The following is a 27003-nucleotide window of genomic DNA, read 5'->3' as shown; positions in this document are numbered from 1 at the left end:
GGATGTCTCCTGCAAAAACTGCTTCTCCTTCCCTGGAAACTTGGGTAATTCACTGACCTGAGTCTCAGTTCTCTCATCTTCAGAATCTGGACAAACACTAGGGCTCTTTAGAAAGTTCATGGAAAAGTGCACACTCTCTTTTAAATTCATAGCCCCTTGAAGTTTGGGAAGTATTCTGTTAAAGAGATTGAGTTTGCTTATTTATTTGTTTACTTGTTTGTTTATGTCTTGTATGCCAGGCACTTTATATACCAGCTCAGTTATGTCACCTGACCAAAGCTTGCCTATGTGTGAATCCTGACATGGAAATCTAAAAAAAAAAAAAAAAAAAAAAAAAAAAAAAAAAAAAGCAACAAAAAAAACTCTAGCCTGATTTAAAGAAAACCATTGAAAGAGTGAAAGAGTTAAAATCAGGCTGTCACTGTAAACAACCTTCAGTTTGGAGGTAAAGCACCATTTTCTCCACGTTGTGAAGCAGAATTTTGCTTCCCCCGTCCAACCCCACACTGCTCAGGCGGCTTGTGAATTACTCAGTGAGAGAAGGGGGCAGGACCGGCAGGTAGCAGAAGTCACCTGGATGCAGCTTCAGAAATGCAGTCACTGACTAAGAGTGTCTTAGTTTATAAAACTGTTACTTTCATTTTGGCAAAAATCTCACCATTTTTTTCTAAATGCACATATCACGGGAAGATTTGGTGCTTGATAGCTCAATCTCTCTTTCTGAAAATCTTGGTCCCCTCTCTTTAAATCAACCACAATGGAAATGTCAAATTACCGTTGTCTGAAACTGCATATTTCTGTGATGGTTTCACTTCCTTGAGAAAAAAAAAGCTTTGATTTTAGATAGTTGTTATTTGTACATTGTCTACTCATCCCTTGAGTTTCTAATAGAAAATAATACTAACTGAAAGCCGAGTGTTAGGATAGACTAATCAGTCTTTAGAATATTGCTGCTGCCATATTTATTCTGGATTGTTTGTAATATTAGGTTGTAATATTAGGTTGTAATATTTTGGGGTTTCTCCATTTTAATAATAGACTTTGGGGTACTGTTCTGTGTTTCTCTCAGTCTTGAAGTCCCCACAAATTTGTACAGGCTTTGGTTAGGTTTGTTTTTGAGTTTGAAATGAGAAATAATGACACCTTCCATTTTGAGGGGGCAATCTCCAGCTTTTGTCTATTTTAAAGGGACAAATAAAGGTGGGGTTATTTGTTTTCTCTGGCAGTTTCAATCTGAGCTGATGTTTCTCAGAGAGTATTGCAGTTTTGAGTTATTTTGTCTCAATTTTTTTAAAAACCTCCAGTTTCATTTTCTTTGGAGCCAAATGACCTGCTTTCAGCCTGCTCTCCAAGTCAGACTGTGTGTTTCAAGGATGATAATCTCTCTGAGCTCATGAGCAGCTGGCAGAAGGCTGCTTTCACCTTTGTCCTTGGTGGTGATTTACTTGTGCTTCAAAAAAATCCCAAGCCCCCTAAAAGTGGGGTCTCTTTTACATGCCCATGAAGCCCCTATGCCTAACATACATGCTGCTAATTTTGAGATGGTTATTAAAAGAACTGAACAATTACAAGGGCTCCTATAATTGAAGACATAGGGAGAGGCCATCTTCAGCCCTACTTTACACCTCAAATGATATTGACATTGCTAGGCAGGTAAAAGGTGCTGGATGTGTGGCGAGCAAAGACCAGGGGCCACTCTGTGTAAAAGGACACTGAGTTCCAGCTGCAGCCTCACCAAGAAACCCAGAAGGTCTGCAAGGCTCAGAGAGAAGCAGTTTCATGGTGAACCCGAAGGCTACAAATACTAGGAGGAAAGAGGAGTTGAGGACAGACCATTGTAACTTTCTGTTTGAAGAGCAAAATGCACTCATGTCTTGCAGGAACATCATGATCAGTCATGTATGACAACCTTGTGGAATAAGGAGCGTGTGCTGTAATAATACTGAGAAATTAACAGCTAATGAAAGCGTATCATGTACCACATGTGTATGCAAATGTAAATCTGTGTGATAGAGAATCTGTAAACTGATGATTTGACACTAACATCTTCATGAACAAGAGGTTGAGGTTCACATAGTCTGACCCAAGCTCCCATGATGTAAAACTGGCAGTTACTCTAATTCAAAGATAGAGTTATTCCTAGCACGATGTCATTGCAAAACTGTACATTCTGTTTCTCTTTTGCTATTATTTTTTTAAGATTTATTTATTTATTTATTTATTTGAAAGTCAGAGTTACACAGAGAGAGGAGCGGCAGAGAGAGAGAAAGAGACAGAGACAGAGAGAGAATGGTCTTCCATCCTATGGTTCACTCCTCAATTGGCTGCAATGGCCGGAGCTGTGCCAATCCAAACCAGGAGCCAGGAGCTTCTTCCGGGTCTCCCATGTGGGTGCAGGGACCCAAGGAGTTGGGCCATCTTCTACTGCTTTCCCAAGCCATAGCAGAGAGTTGGATTGGAAGGGGAGCAGCCGGGGCTCGAACCAGCACTCATAAGGAATGCTGGAGCTTAAGGCCAGGGTGTTAACCTGCTGTGCCACAGTGTCGGCCCCTATTATTATTTTTTACTTTTCAAAGCATTAATTTTCTTTCCTCTCCTTACATGTGAACATCATCAGACCCACCTGTACAAATATTAAACCCTATTGTTGAACTCCCATGTTGCTAAATATAAAAGGAAATAAAAACATTAATAACATCAACTGTATGTATAAATATTGTAAATATTGCCAAACACTCTCTGTGTAGGAATATCCTTCAAAGATTCAGGTATTGAACAAATACATCTCAGAATTATGTAAAATATGCTGGGGTACTTCACCAGATTATGCCATTAAATGGTATAGATCACATGAGGAGATATTTCTTTTCATTTTTATTTTAAATTTTATTTAGAAGTGGGACTGGTGTTGTAGCATAGCCACTGCTTGCATCATCGGCATGCCATATGGGCACTGATTTGAGTTCTGGCAGCTCCACTTCTAATCCAGCTCCATGCTAATATGCCTCAGAAGGCAAGGGAAGGTGGTCCAAGTACTTGGGCCCCTGCCACTATGTTGGAGACCCAACCTCCTGGATTCTATCTTTGGATTGGCCTACCTCCAATTGGCCAGTGTGTCCATTTTGGGGAGTGAACCAATGGATAGAATCTCTCTCTCGTTCTCGCCCTCTCCCTCTCTAACTCTGCTTTCAAATAAGTAAACAAATCTTCAAAAATGATCAGTTAGAAGTAAAAATATAGATCGGACATATTTCAGTCTTTTTTTTTTTTTTCCCTGTCTCGGGTTTATTTGTACAAACAGCACAGGAGGACGCTAGCCCCACGCAGACAGCAGCCCAGGGGTCACACCAGTTCTTCTACCCTTGCATTGGCAGGCAAAGGCTGTTACTAGGGAGCCTTTGCGGGGGGCTGGGCACCTTTGGGAGGAGCCTGAGCCGGAACTGGGGCTGCAGGTGTGGCCTGGGCCTTGGGCTTGGTTTGGGCCTGAGCCTTGGGTTTGGCTTGGGCCTGGGCCTTGGGCTTGGCTTGGGCCTGAGCCTTGGGCTTGGCTTGGGCCTGGGCCTTGGGCTTGCCTTGGGCCTGAGCTTTGGGTTTGGCTTGGGCCTGGGCCTTGGGCTTGGTTTCGGCCTGGGCTTTGGGCTTGGTTTCAGCCTGGGCCTTGCCTTTGCCCTTGCTCTTGATTTGAGCTTGAGCTTGGGGCTTGATTTGAGCCTTGACCTTGCCCTTGATTTGGGGCTCAGTCTTGGCCTTTGCCTTGGTCTGTGGCCGGGACAGCCTGAGACCCCTAGCAATGCGGGCACGGGCACGCCTTCCAAGTTTGGGGTGGGCAATGTAGGCAAGCCGATCGAGCTTCCGGCTGACACCCTTCGGGATCGTGGGCTTTACCTCCTTAGGCTTGACCAGGGCCTTGATAGCTTCAGCACGCGCAGCTATAGCCTTGGCGTTGTTGGCCTGCATCTTCTTCAGGCCCTTCTTGTTGTGCTTCTTGGCAAAACGCATGTTCCTTAGGAACTTGGGGTCCACCCCTTTCAGAGACTTGTATCTTTGTGATCACGGTTTCTTGATGCCATTTCTGTGCCATTTTCGGGACTGGTTGTGCGTGGTGTGGTTCTTGGACTTGGCCATGTCTGCACCGTAACCCGCGGCTGCCGAAGCTCCTGGGACCGGAAAGAGACATATTTCAGTCTTATAAGCAAGATGAGGTCAATACCCAAACAAGAGGCTATGTACAACTTTCTAAATTAATCTGTCCTACTTTTCAAAAAAAGTTAATACCATGAAAAAAAAATCAAGTATTGACTCAACTAACGCCAGTGTACCAAGGACATTGAGACTCTCTTGAATGCATATTTTCACGTGACCTCTTGAAGAGCTTCAATTTTTAAATCATGTGAAGTTTGCAATGCTTTTGAAAATTGACTTAACAAGTAAAGTAAACACAGCCCATTCTGGGGATGAAACATCAATTTGCCAATACTCAAGAGATTTGTCTTACTTTGCAAAGTTCGCTTCAGAACAAGAGCCCTATAAGGCCACCTTCCCAATGTATTGTCACAAATCTTCAGGCCCCAAAAATTCAATTTGGAGAGTCTCTGATCTGGCACTGAGTGAGATGTTCATGAAGGAGGCCACTGAGCAGCCACTTGACGATGCATCGTGATTTATGAACAGGCCCGAGTCCAGTCGCACTAAATAATCAGCATGAAGGTATCTCAGGGACAGATTGAGTAACACTTTTTAGAGTCATAGTGGATCCAGGATTTCTTCCTTATTGGTGTAGAGAGCTGACCAAACAGGACAAAGTTTACAGTTCTAACTGAGTAAGGGATGGAGGCAGCTTGGACTGAGGTGGGCAAGTTGCTTGGAACGAGGAACCTCTTAATTAACCCATGCAGGCCAAATCCTGTTACCACTTATGTTGCAAGAGAGGCCAGCCAAATCACTCATTGTACCTGCTCAAATCCACAAGTAATCTTTCTGTCCTGTGTTACCTGTGTGTGAGTTTGTGCAGATCCCTGCTGACCTCGGTGTATCTATCATACGAAGTGAGGGGTTCTGAAAGTGCATTTCTTCCAAATGCATTGGCTTTTCTTTTATTTCTTGGTATTTATCACTCCTAAATTTCAAGGACAGCCTTTTGTGTGTTTTTTAAAAATGTCTGGTACCTTGTTACAATTGGTCTTAGCCAAAAGGCCGAGAAACGATTGGTGTCTTGTTTTAATAATATATCCCTGGGCCAGCATTGTGGCACAGCAGGTGAAGTTCCCACCTGCCATGTCAGTTTGAGAACCTGCTGCTACACTTCTGATACTGCTCTCTGATAATGTGCCTGGGAAAGCAGCAGAAGATGGCCCAAGTGCTTGGGGCCCCGCACACACGTAGGAGACCCAGATAAAGCTCCTGACTCCTGTCTTGCCTGGCCATTACAGCCGTTTAGGGAGTCAACCAATGGGTGGAAGATATTTCTGTGTGTGTGTGTGTGTGTTTCACCCTCTCTCTCCATAACTCTGCTTTTAAAATAAAATGAAACAAAAATTAAATTTTGAAAAACATTTACCATGAATTTTTATAGGTGAGTTAAGATCCTTCTCCTCTTCTCCCAGCAGATTGAATGATCTCTATCATTTTCAATCATTTTTTAAATTTTAAGTCTTATTTATTTGTTTTCATCTACTTGAAAGGCAGAGAGAGAGATAGATAAAAGAGATCTTCTATCCTCTGGTTCACTCCTCAAATGTCCTCAGCAGCCTGGCAAAAGCCAGGAACTCCATTCAGGTCTCCTACGTGGTTGGCAGGGACCTGAGCACTTGGGACATCACCCCTGCCTTCCAAGTGCATTATCAGGGAGCTGGATTGGAAGCAGAGTAGCCAGGACTTGAACTGGAGTTCCAAGCTGCAATTTAATCTGCCAATCTGTAACCTAACCCCACTCCTCATAGCCTTGATGTAAACTTTGTCTTCTCCTGAGTTGGCAATTCCTGTTTAGTCATTGTGGATTTTTACAATCAACTCCCTTGTAAGGATAAACTGGCTAAATTAGGAGACAAGTATACAGGTGGAGCTGGCCCTGCAGGGCTCAGCCATGCAGTCCTTGGAATTCATCAATCACCCTTGTCACCAGCATCCTAGTGCTGGGCTCTGAGATGCCTTTGGGGAACTTCATTTTTTTTTTTTTTTATTTTTTTTGACAGGCAGAGTGGACAGTGAGAGAGAGAGAGAGAGAGAGAGAGAGAAAGGTCTTCCTTTTGCCGTTGGTTCACCCTCCAATGGCCGCCGCGGCCAGCGCGCTGCGGCCGGCGCACCGCGCTGATCCGATGGCAGGAGCCAGGAGCCAGCTGCTTTTCCTGGTCTCCCATGGGGTACAGGGCCCAAGCACCTGGGCCATCCTCCACTGCACTCCCTGGCCACAGCAGAGGGCTGGCCTGGAAGAGGGGCAACCGGGACAGAATCCGGTGCCCCGACCGGGACTAGAACCCGGTGTGCCGGCGCCGCAAGGCGGAGGATTAGCCTAGTGAGCCGCGGCGCCGGCAGCCTTTGGGGAACTTCAAATCCTGTTCAAAACAAAGCAACAACCAATCTGTCCCACAGGCCTCAGATAGTTGAAGCCCATTTTGTCATCAACATATCATCAAAAAAACATGCTGGCTTCCTATTACTGACCAATTAGAGGAAGACCATGAGTGCCGGGGACCATCTGGAGACCCTCACTCGATCTAATCATGAACTACTCAATCCACTCCACTTTAATTTTTAAATATTCATTTATTTATTTTGGAAGTCAGAGTTACAGAGAGAGATGTGGAGAGACAGAGAGAGAAATATTCCATCTACTGGTTCACTATCCAGATGGCTTCAACAGTCAGGTCTGGGCCCAGTGGAAGCCAGGAGTCAAGAGCTTCTTTTGTGTTTCCCATGTGGGTGGCAAGGGTCCAAACACTGGGGCCCATCTTCCACTTCTTCTCCCAGGTGGTTATCAGAGAGTTGGAAAGGAAGTGGAGCAGCTAGGACATGGTATGCAGCATTGCAAGCTGTGGCTTTACCCAATACACCGAACATGGACCCTACTCCACTCCACTCTAATCTGTGAATTTCACTGCCTTTAATCCCTCCAGGAGTTGGGAATGAAGTTGCAGCTGCCCAGATCCTTGTACATTGTAATCAGTATTTTTTCCACCATCCCAAGTGTCAGTGATTCTTTAACACTGGGAGAGTGGACCCAGGTTAGTGGTTCTATAGAAAAGACTTCAACCAGTTTTGTGGGAAATTCTATAACAAACGCAACTCTCTCTGTCAATTAGCCTAAGCACCCAGTCATTAGCTAATACCTTCATCATCGCTGATAGCATGAGAAGTGAGAAGGTAAAGGACTGACATCTCTGCTGCAATGGGGAAGTTGTTTGCTGAGTGAGACAAATATGAAAAACAGGTCCCACATGGACTAAACTGGCATGGTGAACCTCGGGGGAAACATGATGATCTTGAGGTGCCTAGAGCATGTCCCTACTCACTATATCCTGGTTTCAGACTCTTCCTGTGGGTGGCTCGAAATTAGTGGTATGATCATAACTATTTCAGAGTAGGTAAGAATTAGTTTTCTGGCCTAAGTCTTCATGTGATGGTTCAGTGGAACTAGTCCTGAAGATTAGATTTGGAAGAAACTTGTGCACAGGAAGTTAAAACTGTGTCTCTTTCCACCTTTTACCCATGGAGCCCCAGTAGCTTTCTCATGCAAAATGAATGTAAAAAATGTCCACTTCTGGGGCTGGTGCTATGGCACAGCAGGTTAATGCCCTGGCCTAAAGTGCTGACATCCCATATGGGTGCCAGTTCAAGTCCCAGCTGCTCCACTTCTGATCCAGCTCTCTGCTATGGCCTGGGAAAGCAGTGGAAGATGGCACAGGTCCTTGGGCTCCTGCACCCACATGGGAGACCCAGAAGAACCTCGTGGCTCCTGGCTTCAGATCCCCTCAGTTCCGGCTGTTATGGCCAATTGAGGAGTGAACCATCAGATGGAAGGCCATTCTCTCTCTGTGTCTCCCTCTCTCTCTCTGTGCCTTTCCTCTCTCTCTCTGTGTAATTCTGACTTTCAACTAAATCAATAAATCTTTTTTAAAAAAGTTCACTGATTCTCTTCCAGAATGATCTTTTAGAACTTCTGCCTACTTTGTGTGTTAATCCTTTCCTGTAAGGCTGCTCCTCTCTAGACCAACGTCTTCATATACTTGGTGTCTTCATCCATTTTCTGTTGTTATGACGAAACACTTGATTCTCAATAAGGGATAAAGCAGCAATATTTACATAGACACGATTCTGGAGAGTCAGCAGCATGGTGCCTCCATCTCTTTGTGTGGTGGGGGTCTCATGTTCAATGGCATCGCAGTGGTGAGGTGTGTGCAGAAAGGGTCCCAAGACAGGAAGCAAGAGATTGTAGAGGAGCTGGGCTCACTCTCAACAACAACCCACTCTTGCAGGAGCTAGTTCACTCTGCCAGACCAGCATTAATCCCTTCTGAGGGCAAACCCCCATGACATAATACCTCCCACTCTTACAAGATTGCACCATAGCAACAGCACCACAAAATGAGTACCTACCTCCCAGCACAAAATCCTTTGGAAGACAAATCACATCCAAACCACTATGCTCAGCTACTCCTCCACGTCCAATATCCAGCTCCTCATTGCTGCTCATTTCCTTCTGGGAAGCTTGTATTTTACTAATGTTCAACTTACAAATTTTTTTTGTGAAAATCACATCCCCTCTCCCAAAACACACAAGCCATGCAGTCCTTTGTTACAGACTCTCTCATCGTATTAATTAGGATATCCATGATTTCCTAAAGCTTTCTGGGTCCATCTTGACACAAAGGGATTGCATTTGTTATCCAGTGCTTCTCACGAAGAGCTCAATTGGAGCAATATATTATACATTTTTGTCATCAGTTCCCCGATTCCATCCTTGAGTGACTTCTAATTTCTCTGGGAGATGCACTACGATCTTCATGATTTATACACATTTATTCTGCCAATTTGGCCTAGAACATCCTGGGTATTGATCACAGTTTGATATAGTATTTTAAACCTCCCAATTTCAAAAAACAATTTGAGAATGAGAATCTCATTACCCTCAACATATATCTTTTAAGTTCTCATTATATGCTAAAGCACTGTGCTAGCTGCTGGGCATAGAAAAGAACTTCAGATGTGGTCTCCCACTTCCCTTTGTGTGCAGAACCATTAAGGAGACACATAAATTACAGTGTAACAACCTATACCTGTACATGAGTAGCACTGGTGAAAATTCAGATGCAGGGAACTGTCAGAAAGGCAGTGCTAGGGAGTCTATGAGTGGGAGGAGCAAGGTACATCAAACAGGCATGGACCGTGTTAAAGTTCCTTTGGCTTCCCATCAACTATAGGGTGCTGTGCGTCTAACATGGATTCAGTCAGTGTTGAAAAGAGTAGAAAGATAAAATGGGAGGAAGACAGGGCAGTTTATAGCAGGAGAAATGCTAAAACAACGCCTTAATGGAAGCTGTGTATACTGTATTTAGGGCACAGGGAGTTCATAAATTTAGATACAAGGTGCAACTAGAATCTGACCCTAGTCATGTCAGAGGCACAGGATCAATCTGAAGAGAGACTAGACAGATATTGCAGACTATTACCACCTCTGTACCTTTAGTACAGACCAAGCAGGTGTACTTAACACAAAGATACTTACAAGCTTTTAATACTTGTGTTGATTTTAATTTAATAGTTGGTCATTATTAAAAGCTTAGTTAGCCGGCACTGTGGCTCAATAGGCTAATCCTCTGCCTGCGGCACTGGCACCCCAGGGGGTTCTAGTCCCGGTGGGGGCGCCAGATTCTGTCCCGGTTGCCCCTCTTCCAGGCCAGCTCTCTGCTGTGGCCCGAGAGTGCAGTGGAGGATGGCCCACGTGCTTGGGCCCTGCACCCCATGGGAGACCAGGAGAAGCACCTGGCTCCTGGCTTCAGATCAGCACAGTGTGCCGGCTGCAGCGCACTAGCCACAGCGGCCATTGTGGGGTGAACCAACGGAAAAGGAAGACCTTTCTCTCTGTCTCTCTCACTGTCCACTCTGCCTGTCCAAAAAAAAAAAAAACAGCTTAGTTAAGAACTTAGCATGCCAAGGCATGCTGCCAGTTTAGATGGAGGCCACCGTTGAGAAAGCAAGCAGTCACCAGAGACAAGGGCTAGAAGGGAATGCTGAGGCTTTGGATTAGGGTTCGATTCCAGATGCACCTTGATTCCTCGAATGATCTTGAAAATGTCACTTAGCCTCTCTGTGGTGGGTCTTGCTTCCCATGCCTGGTCGACATAAGTATATAGGTTCTTCCAGGTTGTATGCGTCTTGACTCAGAGTGCGTGGAGCTGAACTACCCTGTGAGTTACAAGGGAAAGTGCATGGAGAGGAACTCTGGGCTATACTATGTATCTTGCTTAGAACAGTCATGCTAAAGGCCCTTAAAGCTCACTGTTCCCCTGGATCCATCCCAGTGATTCTGTGCAAGCTCTCCTCCTGACCAGAGGTGCTCTAACCCCTACACAAAGCTCTGTAGAAGAGGGACCAGGGAACAACTGGCTGATTGGCTTTGTGAAAGCAACAGCTGCCTTCACCCCAGGGTCAGCAGGTTTCCCTGCAGCCCTCTGGATGCACACTTAGCCCTGGAAAGCTTCTCACTGCGGCCCCATCTGCTTTTCTTGCTTCACACGGGAACTTCTCCACATGGGGTCTCGCCTCTTCACAGAGTAAATGCTCTCACACATTTACACATGTGGCATTTAAACACATCACAGTCAATGTGTCGTCTTCAGGATTAATATTCATGGGGATGCTTTCCAGGGGAGAGCAGATGTTTGTCCTCCCCCTCCCCCTGCACTGGCTGCATCTGTAATGTGATAGAATCCTGCAGCCAATATCAAAGTAAGAAGGATGATCTGCTTAAAACTAATTCTCATAATCCACCACTATTAAATTAATCTTGTTGTTAAGGTACTTAGTGTTTCACAGGAAACTCGACTTCTGATTGCGTTTTCAGTATGTGCAAACCTGTTGGGTTTGGGAGTCGCATCTTTTATTGGGAGAAATCAGTTAATATCGTGACCTTAGCAAAGCAGGAGGGTTTTTTTCGTGCAAATACATTGAGTTACATCATCTGGGTATACTGACTGAGAGGAAGTCATCTCTTTCACTACCCTTTTCTCATTGAATTTGGATCTACTGTGTGCAACCTGTGTTTGTTTGTGTTTCTTTGCTATTGTTGTTTTGTATTGTTGTCTGTAGATAATACCAGCTTTGATGTCTGATGGAATCCTGTGACTCTGATAAGAGGCTCAGTCTGCTCCTCTGTGTAGTGGGCACAGTGAGGGTACGGCCTCGGTGATCCATCTCCAAAACCGGCATGTGGCAGAATGCCCCAAGAGGCTTGTGGGGCAGTGTTCTGGCTACCTCTGCAGAACTTCTCAGCCAATTTGTCTAGATAAGCTGAGTATTTGCATTTGTAACAAAATCCTTGGTACTGCTGGGGACCTCACTTTAGAAACACGGTGTAAATTTTGAAGGGACTCAGGCATATAAAGAGCTGTTACATGGTGCAAAAAAATCAGGACGACGACGACCACCAAACGGCAATGCAGGTGATGTGCCTGGTGAGAGGCCCACAGGCACTGGCTCTCATGACTCCTGGAGGTTTTTTTGTTTTTCTTTTGAGCTTCAATGACAAAATAGAAAGCAAGGATAAAATGTCAGTTCCTCCTCTTCTTCTCCTTCTTTTTATAAAATGCATGCTAAGTGGAAAAAGTAAGATCTCCGTGTGGTTACAGGCAACGGTAGTTACTCAAGTGGGCTCAGCAAAGGCGAGAACCGCTAGGCAAGCAGTAAAAGCAGTAAAGCTGGACAAGATCTGAGAGGGAGCCTGCATCCCAAAGCGTCCGCTTTGCTCCAGCTGTGTGTAAAGACTGTAGGCCTGGCAGGGAGGCAGAGTCTCTCAAGTGTTAAAAAATGAAAACAGAGTTAAAAGAAAGGCAGTCTTCATTAAGCCTATTTTGTTTATTATTAAAGGTTAGCAGTTGATACTAAGCAGTAAGACATAACATAGTAGCCACAAGACAGAGAGGTCTTCCATCTGCTGGTTCACTCCCCAGGTGGCTGCAAAGGCCGGAGCTGTGCCGATCTGAAGCCAGGAGCCAGGAGCTTCCTCTGGGTCTCCCACGTGGGTGCAGGGGCCCAAGGACTTGGGCCATCTTCCGCTGCTTTCCCAGGCCATAGCAGAGAGCTGGATCAGAAGAGGAGCAGCCAGGACATGAACGGGCGCCCATATGGGATGCCAGCGCTTCAGGCCAGGACATTAACCTGCTGCGCCACAGTGCTGTCCCCAACCACAAGTTTCTATTAAGGTTAAGTAGGACTTCCAGTTTTGTTTTCTGTAATATTAAATGCAAATAAAGGTAACAGATGCATAGCCGATGATCATGCTAATAAAAGCAGGGAGTGAAAGCAGACCAAGAACACGGACAGAACTGATCTTGCATTTCACATCACTGGCCAATTGCTTGTGTCCAAGTGGGAGAGTATCCTTCTCTCTCCCTTGTGATACAAAGGCACTGTGCTGCTGGGATAGCTCTCTGAAGTCACGAAAGGCACTGAAGGATGCCACTGGATTTGTCTAGCACTCTAAACTTGAGTGTTAATAACTCAACAACTTTCCAGAGATTAATCCCCAAGTACATAGGAAAAAAGAAATAATTTTTCCCCTTATTCCAAAGTGTTGGGAAGAACAGTGGAGGAGAAAGAAAATTGGGCTCTTTTATTTTCATTATTATTACTATTATTATTTTACTTTTTTATTTATTTGTTTGAGAGTCACAGAGAGAGAGACAGAGAGAAAGAGAGAGAAAAATCCACTAATATGTGCAATGGCCCCAAGCAAGGGTTGAAGCCAGGAGTTAGGAACTAAATTCAGGTCTCCCACATGAGTGACAGGAACCCAACTACTTTAACTATGACTGCTCCCTCCTTGTGTCTGCCTTAGGAAGAAAGTAGAGTTGGGAGCTGGAGCCAGGAATCAAACCAGGCACACTGGCATTGTGTGCAAGTGTCTTAACCGCAGACTAAATGCCCATTTCTGGGCAGGTTGTATTTTGACCTGAACATCATAGGTGAGGTATTTTTTTTTTGGGGGGGGGGGGACTGAGGGTGGAGTAGATCTACCTGAAAAAAATCTGTCCCAGAGAATCATGGATCCCTGGCACCCTGTCTTATATGATTGTAATTTAGGGAATCAAGCATCTGTTAGGCACATTCTGCATGCAATAAATTAAGGAGGCCTCGCTGCATCAGAGGGAAAATAAATGTATGGAAAGGTGCACACTGGCAGAAGATGCACAGATGGGCAGAAGGAGGAGAGCATGAAGTTCCCGACTTGTCGGGAGAAAAAGTGCTGTGAGTTTTATTCCCAGAAGCTATTTTGATTCAGTTACATTTTTGTCCTATCAATCCCCTTTTATGACACACTAAAATAATTGAGAGCAGGGATTCCATAATGGACTGTGAAGCAGAGTGGAAAGAATGGATAAGAGAAGGACCGCGCTGATAAGCATGAACGAGTTGGTGCTGTGTTCCAAACAACTCAGCTGGTGTGTGCAGGGCCTTCTATGTGTTGGGAGCATAAGTAAGGGACAGGAAAGTGCTGTGTGTTTGGAGACAACCATGTCCCACATCCAGGTCACCCTGAGGGTGTGCTCTGTCTACCTCATGCTGTCTTTTTTTTTTTTTTTTTTTTTGACAGGCAGAGTGGACAGTGAGAGAGAGAGAGAGACAGAGAGACAGAGAGAAAGGTCTTCCTTTGCCGTTGGTTCACCCTCCAGTGGCCGCTGCGGCCGGCACGCTGCAGCTGGCACACAGTGGCTGGCGCACCACGCTGATCTGAAGCCAGGAGCCAGGTGCTTCTCCTGATCTCCCATGGGGTGCAGGGCCCAAGGACTTGGGCCATCCTCCACTGTACTCCCGGGCCACAGCAGAGAGCTGGACCAAAAGAGGGGCAACCGGGACAGAATCTGGTGCCCTGACCAGGACTGGAACCTGGGGTGCCGGCGCAGGAGGTGGAGGATTAGCCTATGGAGCCGCGGCGCCGGCCCCTCATGCTGTCTATATCTGGTCTTCTTCCCCAGGCTTCTGCACCCTGGCCTTCTTTCTGGGTGCTGTTGTATTTGGTTTTCAGACATTGTATTTATGTAAATGCTACAAGTACATGAGAATTAAAGCACACGTCTGTACAGGAGGTTACTAAGCCACAGCTTGGACACGTCTGTACAGGAGGTTACTAAGCCACAGCTTGGGAAGGAGGTCCTAAGCCTCATTTAAAAAGCAGTTAATGTAAGGGAAGATTTTGTGCTTGCCAGAGGTCTCTGCTTGGAGGCCAGGCATTTAGTCCCTTTCCATTAAACAGGTTGTGCCTGTGTAACTCATATGCAAAAATACTGAAGCTGCTTCCTGGTCTGTGTCATATGCACATTCACTTGTGATGATTTGCAGCTGGGGACCAGGACCCTCAGCCCAGCTCACATGGGCCATGTTCTCCGTGAGTCATATGGGGAGAGATACCTGCTCAAGAAGATGGGTCCTGGGGCTGGCGTTGTGGTGTACAGGCTTGTGATTCTGGCATATCATATCAGCACTGTTACCTGTTATGGCCACTCCACTTCCAATCTGGCACCCTGCGAAAGGGCTGGGAAAGTAGCAGAAGATGACCCAAGTGTTTAGGACCCTGTACCCACCTGGGAGACCTGGATGAAGCTCCTGTCTCCTGGCTTTGCCCTTGCCCAGCCTTGTAACTCTGACTTTCCAATAAATAAATATAAACTTTTTTTTAAGACTTCAGTCCTGTTTCTCCTTCTTCACAGGGATTCTATTGCTGGTGGTTTATACACCCCTCCCTCCTTCCACATGAAGTGTTGAGAGTTCTCTTTCTGAGATGGATTTGTCACTCAATTAATAAATTGTGAAGCAATTGAACAACAACTCAATAAATGGCCTTGTCAATTTTTGTCAATTTTATGTAATGGAAAGCTAAATTATCTTGTAAGAAATGCCACATCTTTTGTCTTATAGCATTGTACAGAGATTTTTAAAAAAATGACCTCATAGTTATTTTTGAGGTTTATACATTTGCAAAATCAAAGGGAATATCTTACAAAATTTTTTTCTTCGAAATGTGAGACCTTATAAATGGCCTTATTTAAGAATAAACATTTTAGTGAAATTATTTTTAAAAGGAGTGTCCAGGTGCTCACTCCAGCAGCACATATAATAAAATGAGCTTCTAGTTCTTAAGGTGGAGTATATGTATTACCTTAGAATATTAGCTTTTGAGGATATATCTGTATACATTTATTTAATTGGGTATTTTTAAAATATTCAGTTTAAGAATTGCATTTATTTAGTTTGAAAGGTGGATGGGAGGAAAGAAGGGAGGGAGGGAGGGAGAGAGAAAGAGAGAGAGAGAGAGAGAGAGAGAGAGAGAACAAGAGGAAGATGGAGAGGAAGACAGAGCTTCAATCTACTTGTTCACTCCTAAAATATCTGAAACAGCCAGAGGGGGGCCTGACCAAAGTCAGGGGTTTGGAACCCAATCCAGGTCTCCCATGTGGGTGACAGGGACCCAGTTACTTAAGCCATCATTGCTGCCTCCCGGGGAGCACATAAAGCAGAAGCTGGAATTGAGAGTAGACCTGGGATACAAATCCAGAGCCCCAGATAAGAACTATAGGAGTCTCAAGTGGTATCTTAGCCATCATGCCAAACACCTACTCCTATAGATTTAAATTATATGTACTTATATTTATAGATTTTAGCATACATGTTTATATATACATTTAAATATATGTGGTGTACATATATGCATATATGTATATTTAATTTTAAATTTCAGCAGGTTTCATCTTGATTTAGCATTAAAAACAAATTCTTGGGCTGGCGCTGTGGCATAGCAGATAAAGCCGCTGCCAGAGGTGCCGGCATCCCATGTGGGTGCTGGTTCGAGTCCCAGCTGTTCCACTTCTGATCCAGCTCTCTGCTGTGGCCTGGGAAAGCAGTAGTAGAGGATGGCTCAAGTTCTTGGGTCCCTACACCCATGTGGGATACCCGGAGGAAACTCCTGGCTCCTGGCCTCTGATAGGCACAGCTCTGGCTGTTGCAGCCATCTGGAGAGTGATCCAGTGGATGGAAGACCTCTCTCTCTCTCTCTCTCTCTCTCTCTTTTTCTTTGCCTCTGGATCTCTGTAACTCTGACTTTTGAGCAAATAAATAAATCTTTTAAAAATTCTGATTTTTAACCCTTTTTGTAGTTATTAAAGGATTTAGAATATTTTGGTTTCATTTAGTGTGTATTAGAGTCTTGATCTTGGAATCAGATGGTACACTGTTAATAATTTATAAATTATTCCATATCACTGTGACGTTGTGTTGCTGGTTGTCAACATCCTCCTGGAGTATAGGAACAACATAATAATATATCTGTCCTCATGGACACTGGCTGCCTGTGGAGCCCTGTAACTCCAGGTCATGGCATAAAGATGCAACAATCAAGCTGGACTTGAACATTTGCAGAGGAGGTCACCTCAACCTGTCAGTAAAGGCCAAGAAAACTTCATGAGACAATTCCTGTCCACAGGAAATTTATGTCCATAAGGGCATGTGGAGTTTGTTCTACCCATGAATCACAAGCCGTGTTTGGTGGCATTGTAGATGAGTTTGTGTTTGTTTTATTTGCTTGAATAATTTTTTGCCTTAATCCACCTTTCTCACTTCAGAAGCAACAGTACCAGCAACATATTTTGAATGTCTACTGTGAGCTGTGTTTGAGCTGGACACTTCCATGAACTCAATCCTGCAAAGGAGAGATTATCCCTACTTAGGGATCAGGCAACAGGGGCTGCTGGAATGAACCATGAGGCGAAGGGGGGCTGGGGTTTGAAAGGGAGACTTGTGAACCTAAGCCCTTGTCCTTCTCACAATACAAGGCCCTTTCATAATAAACAAAACACTACCTACTTACAAATGCAGATAGGCCAACTGCCTTAGTTTAAAATGGAGCAATCACAGTTCTTTGAGACAACTGTAATTCTTTACTTTCTCTAATTAACATGACCCCTGAGGAAGGGACACATTACAGATATGTGTAGCATCTTGCTCTGTTATTCTAGGAATTGTATGATTTCTTTATTTAAACAAGAAAAACAAAAGAATGCATTTCAGAAATCATGGGACATGAATTATTGAAGTGCTTGATGCTCTGGATATTAATAAGGGTGGTGAATTATTTGTGTTCCTTTTAGAACAACCTTTGTTTATCCAACAATAGATGTCATTCTGACAGTAACCTGCAACTGTACTGTGCCATTCTGTCAGTAACCTGTAACCGTACTTCACGGATTTAGATAAGAAGATGATGGGAGAAGGAGGATTTTTGATTGAAACTGGATCAGGATTATATTCTTTCATCTGAATCTTTTAATTTAAAAGTACTTAATCAAACTCTCCTTTTCGGATGGATTTGGAGCTTGAACTTCGGATTTAGACAAATCTGAGCTTGAAACCCTGCTACTTACGAACTGTGTCACCCTGAGCAATATTTTGTATCCCTGAACCCTAGGGTTCACATCTGGAAAATATTTATAAAACCTCCAACAGAGTGAGGTAAGCAACATAATATGTCCCCAATATATAAGAAGTGCTCAAATATATAATATCTGAAACATTCCTTGAAGAAGATGTGGATGCTGGCTAAGACTTTGTCAGAATCCTGAAAGGCACCTTTCTGTCCTCAAATGTGCAATGTCAAGTACCTTCCAGTAACCCTACTCATGCACCAATGTGCATTGTCCTAGGCCAGGAGCTATTACACATTCCAGAGGCCATGGCGTTTGGATGCCTGTGAGTAAGAGAAGGAAAGGCCTCTGGGACTCCTGATGAGCTCAGCATTGCCCTCAGTGGGGTGATGCTGCTCTATTCGCTCGCTGGATGAATGGAGCACCTGCCATTCTGTCAGTGTCCATGGTGACTGAGAGATATGACAAAGAATGTGAGTGGGTCTGAACACTAGGCAATCACCTGCAGGGCTAGGGATTTAACACCAAGCCTGTTTTGAGATTCACATTTTGTTTAAGTCTGTTTCCAGGAGAATCTTCTGAGCATAGCTTTAAAATCAAATCTAAGACCTTGCTGAGGATTGGAGACTGTTTTGATCTTTCTGTATGTCCAGACTGTCAGTGACATTCTATGAATTTTTTTTAACACTGGGTCACAGGAGAGCCATTGTGCAGTCATCTCAGAATAAACTGGTTCCAGTTACTACGAGTCACTCCAGCCACGATGGGGCCTGATTCCCAGAAGTATAAGCTCATTTTATATTTTGTCTTACTGCTGACATAGACTCCTCACCCTCTTCCGGTACATACAGATTTATTCTAGCAAAGCTTCCCATGCAAGTGGAGGCTCAGGTTGCAGCAAGTTTTGAGAAAACATGAAGGAGATAAGCTCCAATGCTAGAAGCAACACTTACAACATCCTTAACTACCCAGAAGATAACAGAAATGCAATTCCTCTGAAGGAAACACAGGTCTTATGTTGGGATACAAGGGATAGGATGAGGCTGGTGTATTGGCTGATGCTTGCCCTGGGTTGGCTTGGGAAAATGTTTTACTTACCCCTGTAGTTCTAGTATAAATGACTTATCATGTCATGTGTCACTAGTAAAAATTATCTCTGCTCAGACAACAACAAATTAAACTGTCATTGTCCTTCTGGGGCCATCACTTCAAAGTTTGCAGATCATTGAAAGAGGGGCAATGAATGAATGCAGTACCTTTTGGGCATGCGTGGCTCCAAGTGGGCAATAACAGGAACTGATGTTAAACGAATCAGGAGATGGCCAGTGTTTCCTTAGGTTTAAAGTTGAAGCGTGATGAACAGAGAAAACTATGCTTGTCCCAAGTTCCTTTAGAAATTTAGTCCCAAGTTCTTTTAGAAATCTGTATTGTTTGTTTAGAAATATAGATGAACTGGTCATAGCAGCGATGTATTTGAAAGACTTCAAGCTTATAAAGAAGACTGTGGAGTTTATGTTTACCTGTGCCCATTATGTCCTTCAGTTTGGACATTAGGCTGACCTTTTATTTTAACATAGGTCTAATTTATTTTGTTTGATTTTTTCCATACAGTTCAGTTGATTAAAAGTTCATTTCTTTTCCAGCACATTGAAATAAAAATTTGAAAAAAAAAATCAATGTATATGACATTAGAGTGAGCATGAATGCAGTAAGTTTAGAAATCTTAATTTTTTTAAAAAAATATTTATTTTTATTTATTTGAAAGACAGAGTTACAGAGAGAGGCAGAGAGAGAGAGAGAGAAGTCTTCCATCTACTGGTTCACTACCCAGATGGCCACAAAGACTGGAGCTGCGCTGATCTGAAGTCAGGAGCCAGGAGATTCTTCTGGGTCTCCCACGTGGGTGCAGGGGCCCAAGGACCTGGGCTATCATCTACTGTTTTCCCAGGCCATAGCAGAGAGCTGGATAGGAAGAGGAGCAGCCAGGACTAGAACCGATGCCCATATGGGAAGCCGGCACTTCAGGCCAGGGCTTTAACCCACTGTGCCATAGCACCAACCCCAGATATCTTAATTTCTAAGTTGTCCTAATAGGAGGTTTGTGAAGCTCATCAGGGAGAGGCTCACCTAACTCAGTCAATTATTTACTACAGCCAGCATTTGTCTATTTAGGAGAAAAGTGCCCCATAAAATGTGCATTAGCAAACAAGAAAAGAATATGCTTGGTTTGCAAGCTTCAGATAAACTATACTAACCTTCTATGGAAGTTTATGGGGGGGGGGGCTCCAAGAACAAATCCCCTTCTCTTAGACATATTTTTAATTTGTGCATAAATAGACTTGAAGTGAATTAAAGAGCATCCACACAAAATGCACGTGCACCCAGATACTCAGAATGTGACTTTAATGGGATGATAGCCTCTGCTGATATAAATTAAGATTTCAAAGTGAACTTCATCTTTGAATTGGGGCAGGTTCTAATTCTAATGAGTGAGGTATTTTTCAGAAGAGGCAAAAGGACATGGAGACATAGAAGAAAGTTAATAGAAAGAAGGAGGCAGAGACTAGAGTGGTGACGCATCTACAAACCAAAGAACCTGACAACTGCTGGGAGACAACAGAAACGAAGAAGAGGCAGGGAAAGAGTCCTCACTAGTGCTCTCAGAGAGCCCTTGGCCCTGCCTGACCCTCGATCCTGAACATCTGACCTCTAGAACTGTGAGGGAGTAATGTTCATCTGTTTTAAGCTGTCAGTGTATAGTAGTTTGCTAATGGCAGCTCTGGGAAGCTCATACACTCTTCGTATCAGTGTGTGGCATCTCCCAGGACTCCACACAGAACTGAGCTTTTCTGCTGGAGTGTGGGCCTCTTAATGTCACATAGGAGCTCATAGAAACTTTTCATGGTACTCAAGTAGCACAATGCCATGCTTCTGTATCACTAAGCCTCTGCCCATTGCTAATACCTTCACCTCGAATTCCGCAACCCTCCCATGCCTCTCAGTGCTCAACTATTCACCTCTGGAGAGTGTTTCTTGCTTATTTATTTATCCATTCATTCATTTTTATTTTAAAGTCAGAGTTGCAGTGAGAAAAGGAGAGACAGGGAGATCTTCCATCTGCTGGTTCACTCCCCAGATGGCTGCAACAGCCAGGACTGGGCCAGACTGAAGCCTGGAGCCAGGATCTTCTTCCAGGTCTCCTGTGGGCCATCTTCAGCTGCTTTTCCCAGGCCATTAGCAGGGAGGTGGATTGGAAGTGGAGCAGCCAGGACACTAACCTGTAGCCATATGGGATGCCAGTGTTGCAGGTGATGGCTCTAACTGCTACGCCACAGAGTTGGTCCCTATCTCATCTGTTTAAACCAAGTTCATATATAACCCCAGGCCCACAGAGACAGTACCCTAATTCAATTACTCCAAGCACAAGTGATGTCTTGCACATCTGTCTCTTTCCATTATGTTGGGTCACGTCTTAGCACTTGGAGCAATTCTTCTTTATATTTTTTTATCCTCATAATCCCTCCAGATGTTGCTCCATGACAGCTGGTCTTGTCCATATAATGAGAAGGATAATTCTAGAAAACAAAATCCAATCTGAACTTTATCACTATCCCTCCACTTTGCTTTGTACAAAGTAAATGTTTGATGGTAATTTGTTGACTATTTGGCCTGGTATGCTCATTCCATAGTGATAAAACTGAAATGTTCTCTAAAATTACTTTTCCATCATTATAAATTTGACTTGAAAACCATGCAACTGATACACTTGCTGGGGATTATCTTTTGCTCATAGATCATTAAAGCTGTCTTCAAAGAGTATGCATAGTAACAGTAAATGTTGGAACCCAGGTGGGAAAGGGACCCATGCAAACGGCCTGGTATAAAGAGAATGACCTCAGAAGAGCAGAGCGTATGAGGACTCTGCTGACCGAGTGGCTACAGGTCTGGTCTATGGTAAAGAATGAACGGACTTGCAGAATGCATCCCAGAGTTTCAGAGGAAGGAAGAGGGTACTGTCCCTTATTAATTCATTCTCTGCGAGCAATTTTCAAAGATTAGCCACAAAATAATGCCCCTGGAATATGCTTTTTGTAAATGACCAAAGATGATCTGACAGGCATTTCAAAGCAGTAATTGTTGGATAGATGACAGTGCTGAGGAACGAAAGCTTGTTATAGCTCATTTGGAAGATTGTAAATATGTTGCCTAGAATGTATTTGTGCCAAAGGGCTGGAAAAATGCAAGATGACATTATGGGTCTCATTGGATATTTTGTACATACAGTATCTTTTTTTAAAGATTTTTTTTTATTTGAAAGACAGAGTTACAGAGAGAGGAAGAGATAGAGAGAGAGGTCTTTATACCACTGGATTACTCCCCAGGTGGCCGCAGTGGCCGGAGCTGCGCCGATCTGAAGCCAGGAGCCAGGAGCTTTCTCCGGGTCTCCCACGTGGGTGCAGAGGCCCAAGCACTTGGGCTATCTTCTATTGCTATCCCAGGACACAGCAGAGAGCTGGATGGGAAGTGGAGCAGCCGGGACAGGAACTGGAGTCCATATGGGATGCTGGCGCTTCAGGCCAGGGCTTTAACCCTCTGTGCCACAGTGCCAGCCCCATACAGTACCTTCTTTCACCTTTGTTATTTGCAAACTATACAACAATGCTGTGTAATTAAAGTTACACATCTAAAATAGGGGCCACCAGTACACTGTATAGAAGGAAGACATCTGAATGCTGCTGTGTGTTACTCCAAGAGCATGTGAGTTTGTGACTGTGATGACACCCTGCCCTGATTAAAAGACATCCATCAGACAAAAAGCAACAGTTCCACAGAGAAGGTTCCATGAGGGTCATCTTTATAGACTCACATACCTTCCTATCATCAGTGTGGTCATTTGACATGAAATGTTCTTGAATATTTTTAAATACACATATTAATATCCAATAAATATCAATATGTAATTTTAAAACTATCTTAAGGAACAGTTTTAAGGCTTTATTTATTTGTCTATTTTCTGAGGGATTTCATTTAAATGTATAAGAAAATTGAAAATGACTCTGGCAATTCAGAAAATAAAACAGTCATTTTGAGAAGAAATGCGAATCAACACTAAGATTCATCTGATAATTTGGTTAATCTAATAAAGAGAGGTAGTGAGTTTCCTGTGCTGAGTTTCATTCAAATGCAGAGGTCTCTAAATATAGATAGCCCCCGGTGCTAATCTCCTCTTCAGCAAAGGCCTCCTTACCCAGACTGCCAGTGGCATTGTTCCCAGCAGAACTAATCATCTCCTTATTTTCCCACTACTGCTTCATGAAGTGTGTATGGTGCAGTTTAGTGGAATGGTCTTTTTTATTTGCCTCTCTTTACAAAAGAGAGTGAACTTTAAGAGGAGACAAGAACTATAACTCATATAAAAATATCAATAATGATTGATGCTAATGAGAAGTGGCGGCGGCAGCAATGGCATTTCCACATTTCCTCACCCTTGCCCCATACACTCTGTATCTGAGCTCCCAGCATCCATGTGGGTGTCCATGGAAGCTTTCCTCTCCAGGACTGCTGCCTGTCACAGTGTTAGCCTCATAACCAGGCCACTCTACTTGGAGGCTATGGGCAAGATGCTATTTCTGCAGTGGCATTTCCTTCTTATTGGCTGACATAAACAGAGGCTGTTCAGGTACCAGTGCTCCCCATGCTCACAAATAAGAGCAAAAACCTCTGTACATGCAATTGCAGGGTACAGGTTCAGTCCAAGCAAGGTTTCCTAACTTAGAGGGTCAGGGAGACAGGGGCAAATTGGGAAAGTACAACTTTCAGTTTCCTTATGCTCACTGGGACTGCTGGGGAGTTATTTAAAACTGTCTATTTTGAAGTGGAATAAGGTGCCTTTTAAAAGGATATATATTAGAAAATTATAAAGTAAATCAATGAGTGAGTAGTATAAAATAAGAAGCAATTGTCCACAAATAAAATAAATCCTGTGTGATGCTAATACAATAGGTCAGATGGAAAGCATAGCAGGTTTTCCTAAGACAAGCATCATCTTTCCTAACCTTGATGTTGTCTATACCAATATCATTCTGCAAGGCAAACCAATACAATAGAAATAACAGCCATTTATTCTCCAATTCCCCTTATTTATAAGTACTAGTCAGATCATTAAGCTGGCTAGATATTTTTCAGGTAACTGAAAGGAGTCTAGTTTTTTGTTTTGTTTTGATGGGAGGTAGCATGGAATCTTTCCAAAAGCACTCTGGAAAGCAACAACGAATGGAGAAGTGATTACCACAGTCAGTGGGAGCCTAGAGTGTCCATCCAGGAGGCCACAGGTGGGAAGCTATGGGCTGTGGTAGGTAAAGCCCTGTTTTAAGAGATTCCAACTGTATAGAAGCTCTTGATTTAAAAATGCACAGGACATGAGCCATTTATACTTATTTCATTCGTTACTCTTAGATATGTGTTCAAGAGTCTCTACAATGAAAATTCAAAGACCATCCTTTGGACCCTTACCAAGAAAGAAAAATTATTGCTCTTTGTGATACTCTCTTTATACATGGAATATAAATCCAATTCATACTGAGGAGCACAGTGACACTAGAAAGAGCATTGTGTATGTATCCACAAAGCCATGGCCTTGAATCCTAGCACCCCCTACCACTGAGTTTCCTGTGCTCCTAGTCCAGTTATTGTACTTCTTTCCTGCCAATTTCCTTTTTGTCATAAAATGAAAATAGCAATGTCTTTCTTGTTGAGACTATTGAGGGATTAGAGGTAGGGATATATAGTGTCATAGAATAGGTGATCAGCAATGGTTGACATTATTAGACACTTGGGCCTTACACTAATTTGATTTGTGATATGCAAGAAAAGAATATTTTAAATCCCTAGATGTCAGGTAATGGAAACCAGCTTGCCCTGGTGGACTATTTGGACACTCATCCAAATATGTTGATATGAAAATTCTGAGTTGCCTAACCAAGTGGTATCATTATAATCACATAAATACTGGAGCTTATTCTTGTAAATAACAAGAATAGTTGACCTCTTCCTATAAAACAGTACAGTGATACTCTCCTGGCTGAGAGTCTTTGCATAGGTAAAGTTATGCCTAAATCTCTATGCTACAGAATTATATATTTGAGAGATGCAACATAGGCTCCAAATTCAGAAAGCCAGAAACAAGACTGAATTTAGGTTGTCAATTGAAGATCTCAGACTCATGTCACCTGGAATGGAAGAGGGCAAGTCAGGATGAAGATGGATGGATCATGTATGATCATTTCCCATCATTTCCAGTGGTTCTGGGAGCCTATTGAAAAGCCAGTAGCAGAAGAGACCCTCAGAGAGCCAAAAATTTGCCCTAGTCATTCCTGCACCTTTGTTTGCATTCTTTATTGCATTAGAATCTCTCTAGTCCTGTGTGCGTCTCTCTGGGTGTGTGCATGAGGAGATGCATATGTATGTGTCTGACTGGGTATGTATTTGGAGATGAAACAAGTCATTTTCCTAAGTGAGTCTGACTTGGGCTGAAGGCCACATGGACTTTAGTATCACAGACCTCATGAGAGATTATCCATTACTGTTCTTACCAGTAAGTGGTGTTGCCAGAGCACCCAAGGGCCCTCTCCTTCAATGTGCTCTGGTTGACGACAAGCAATTCCCTTTGTAGGGTAGAGGGTCATTTAAGTTTTCAGGCAAGGATTCTAAATAAAGTTCATCTAGCCTTCCTCTTAGTTTTGGAACAACACAAAAAAGATGATGAATGAAACTCTTTTCCTAAGTGAGAATGATTTTCTCCCTTTTTCTTCCTTCCTTCCTTCCTTCCTTCCTTCCTTCCTTCCTTCCTTCCTTCCTTCCTCTTCCTCCCTCTCTCTCTCTCTCTCTCTTTCTTTCTAATTTATCCATTTGAAATGGTGGAGTTACAGAGAAGCAGAGGCAGAGAGAGAAAGAGAGAGAGAGAGAGAGAGAGAGATCCTCCATCTGCTGGCTTATTCCCCAAATGGCCACAAGGTCTAGAGCTGGGCCTATCCAAAGCCAGAAGCCAGGAGCTTCCTCTAGGTCTCCCACACTGGTTTAGGGGCCCAAGAAAGTGGACCATCTTCTACTGCTTTCCCAGGCCATAGCAGAGAGCTGTGTCGGAAGCAGAGCAGCTGGGTCTCTGACCTGCACCCATATGGGATGCTGGCACTGCAGATGGCGGCCTCACTCACTACACTACAGCACCGACACTTAAAATGGTGTTTTTCTTTCTTTTTTTTTATTTACCCAAAGGAAATTAAATTGGCAAACAAAAAAGCTGTCCGCACATTAATATTTATTGCAGCTCAATTCACAATAGCTAAGACCTGGAACCAACCCAAATGCCCATCAACAGTAGACTGGATAAAGAAATTATGGGACATGTACTCTATAGAATACTATACAGCAGTCAAAAACAATGAAATCCGGTCATTTGCAACAAAATGGAGGAATCTGGAAAACATTATGCTGAGTGAATTAAGCCAGTGCCAAAGGTAAAAATATCATATGTTCTCCCTGATTGGTGACAACTAACTGAGCACCAAAGGGGAAACCTGTTGAACTGAAATGAACACTATGAGAAACAGTGACTTGATCAGCCCTTGTCCTGACTGTTGATGTACAATGTAATACTTTATCCCTTTTAGTATTTTTTTGTTCTAGCACTATTGGTTGAACTCTGTAATTAACACACAATTATTCTTAGGTGTTTAAATTTTAACGGAAAAGTGATCCCTGTTAAATATAAGAGTGGGAATAAGAGAGGGAGGAGATGTACAATTTGGGACATGCTCAATCGGACTTGCCCCAAATGGTGGAGTTAGAAACATGCCAGGGGATTCCAATACAACCCCATCAAGGTGGCATGTACCAATGCCATCTCACTAGTCCAAGTGATCAATTTCAGTTCACAATTGATCACACTGATAGGTCTAAGAGTCAAAGGGATCACACAAACAAGACTAGTGTCTGCTAATACTAACTGATAGAACCAAAAAGGGAGAGAATGATCAAACATGGGAAGCTGGATACACAGCAGACTCATAGAATGGCAGATGTCCTAAATAGCACTCTGGCCTCAGAATCAGCCCTTAAGGCATTCGGATCTGGCTGAAGAGCCCATGAGAGTATTTTAGGCATGGAAAGCCGAGACACTGTGGGGAAAAAAAAAAAAAAAAAAGAAGACCTAAATGAAAGATCTCTGTGAGTGAGATCCTAGTGGAAAGAATGGGCCATCAAAGAAAGAGGTACCTTTCTTTGAAGGGAGGAGAGAATTTCCACTTTGACTATGACCCTGTTTGAATAAGATCAAAGTCAGTGAACTCAAAAGGCTTCCATAGCCTTGGCAACTCATG

The 27003-nt window shown here is 43.5% G+C and overlaps 2 protein-coding genes across 2 annotated transcripts in view; one reads left to right on the top strand and one right to left on the bottom strand.

Moving 5' to 3' along the window:
• The window catches only part of CNTNAP5 (contactin associated protein family member 5), a 985000-nt gene that overhangs the window by 238324 nt on the left and 719673 nt on the right, over positions 1 to 27003 (top strand). The gene's annotated exons all lie outside the window — the stretch shown is intronic.
• On the bottom strand, positions 3259 to 4168 carry LOC100352663 (large ribosomal subunit protein eL29-like). Its single transcript, XM_070071566.1, has one exon. The coding sequence runs from the start codon at positions 3997 to 3999 to the stop codon at positions 3388 to 3390; it is 612 nt and encodes a 203-aa protein (XP_069927667.1). The 5' UTR covers positions 4000 to 4168; the 3' UTR covers positions 3259 to 3387.

This window comes from Oryctolagus cuniculus, chromosome 3 (genome assembly GCF_964237555.1).
Source record: "Oryctolagus cuniculus chromosome 3, mOryCun1.1, whole genome shotgun sequence".
Taxonomy (NCBI): Eukaryota; Metazoa; Chordata; class Mammalia; order Lagomorpha; family Leporidae; genus Oryctolagus; species Oryctolagus cuniculus.
The sequence above is the reverse complement of the archived record's forward strand: the minus strand, read 5'-3'. Positions and strand labels throughout refer to the sequence as shown.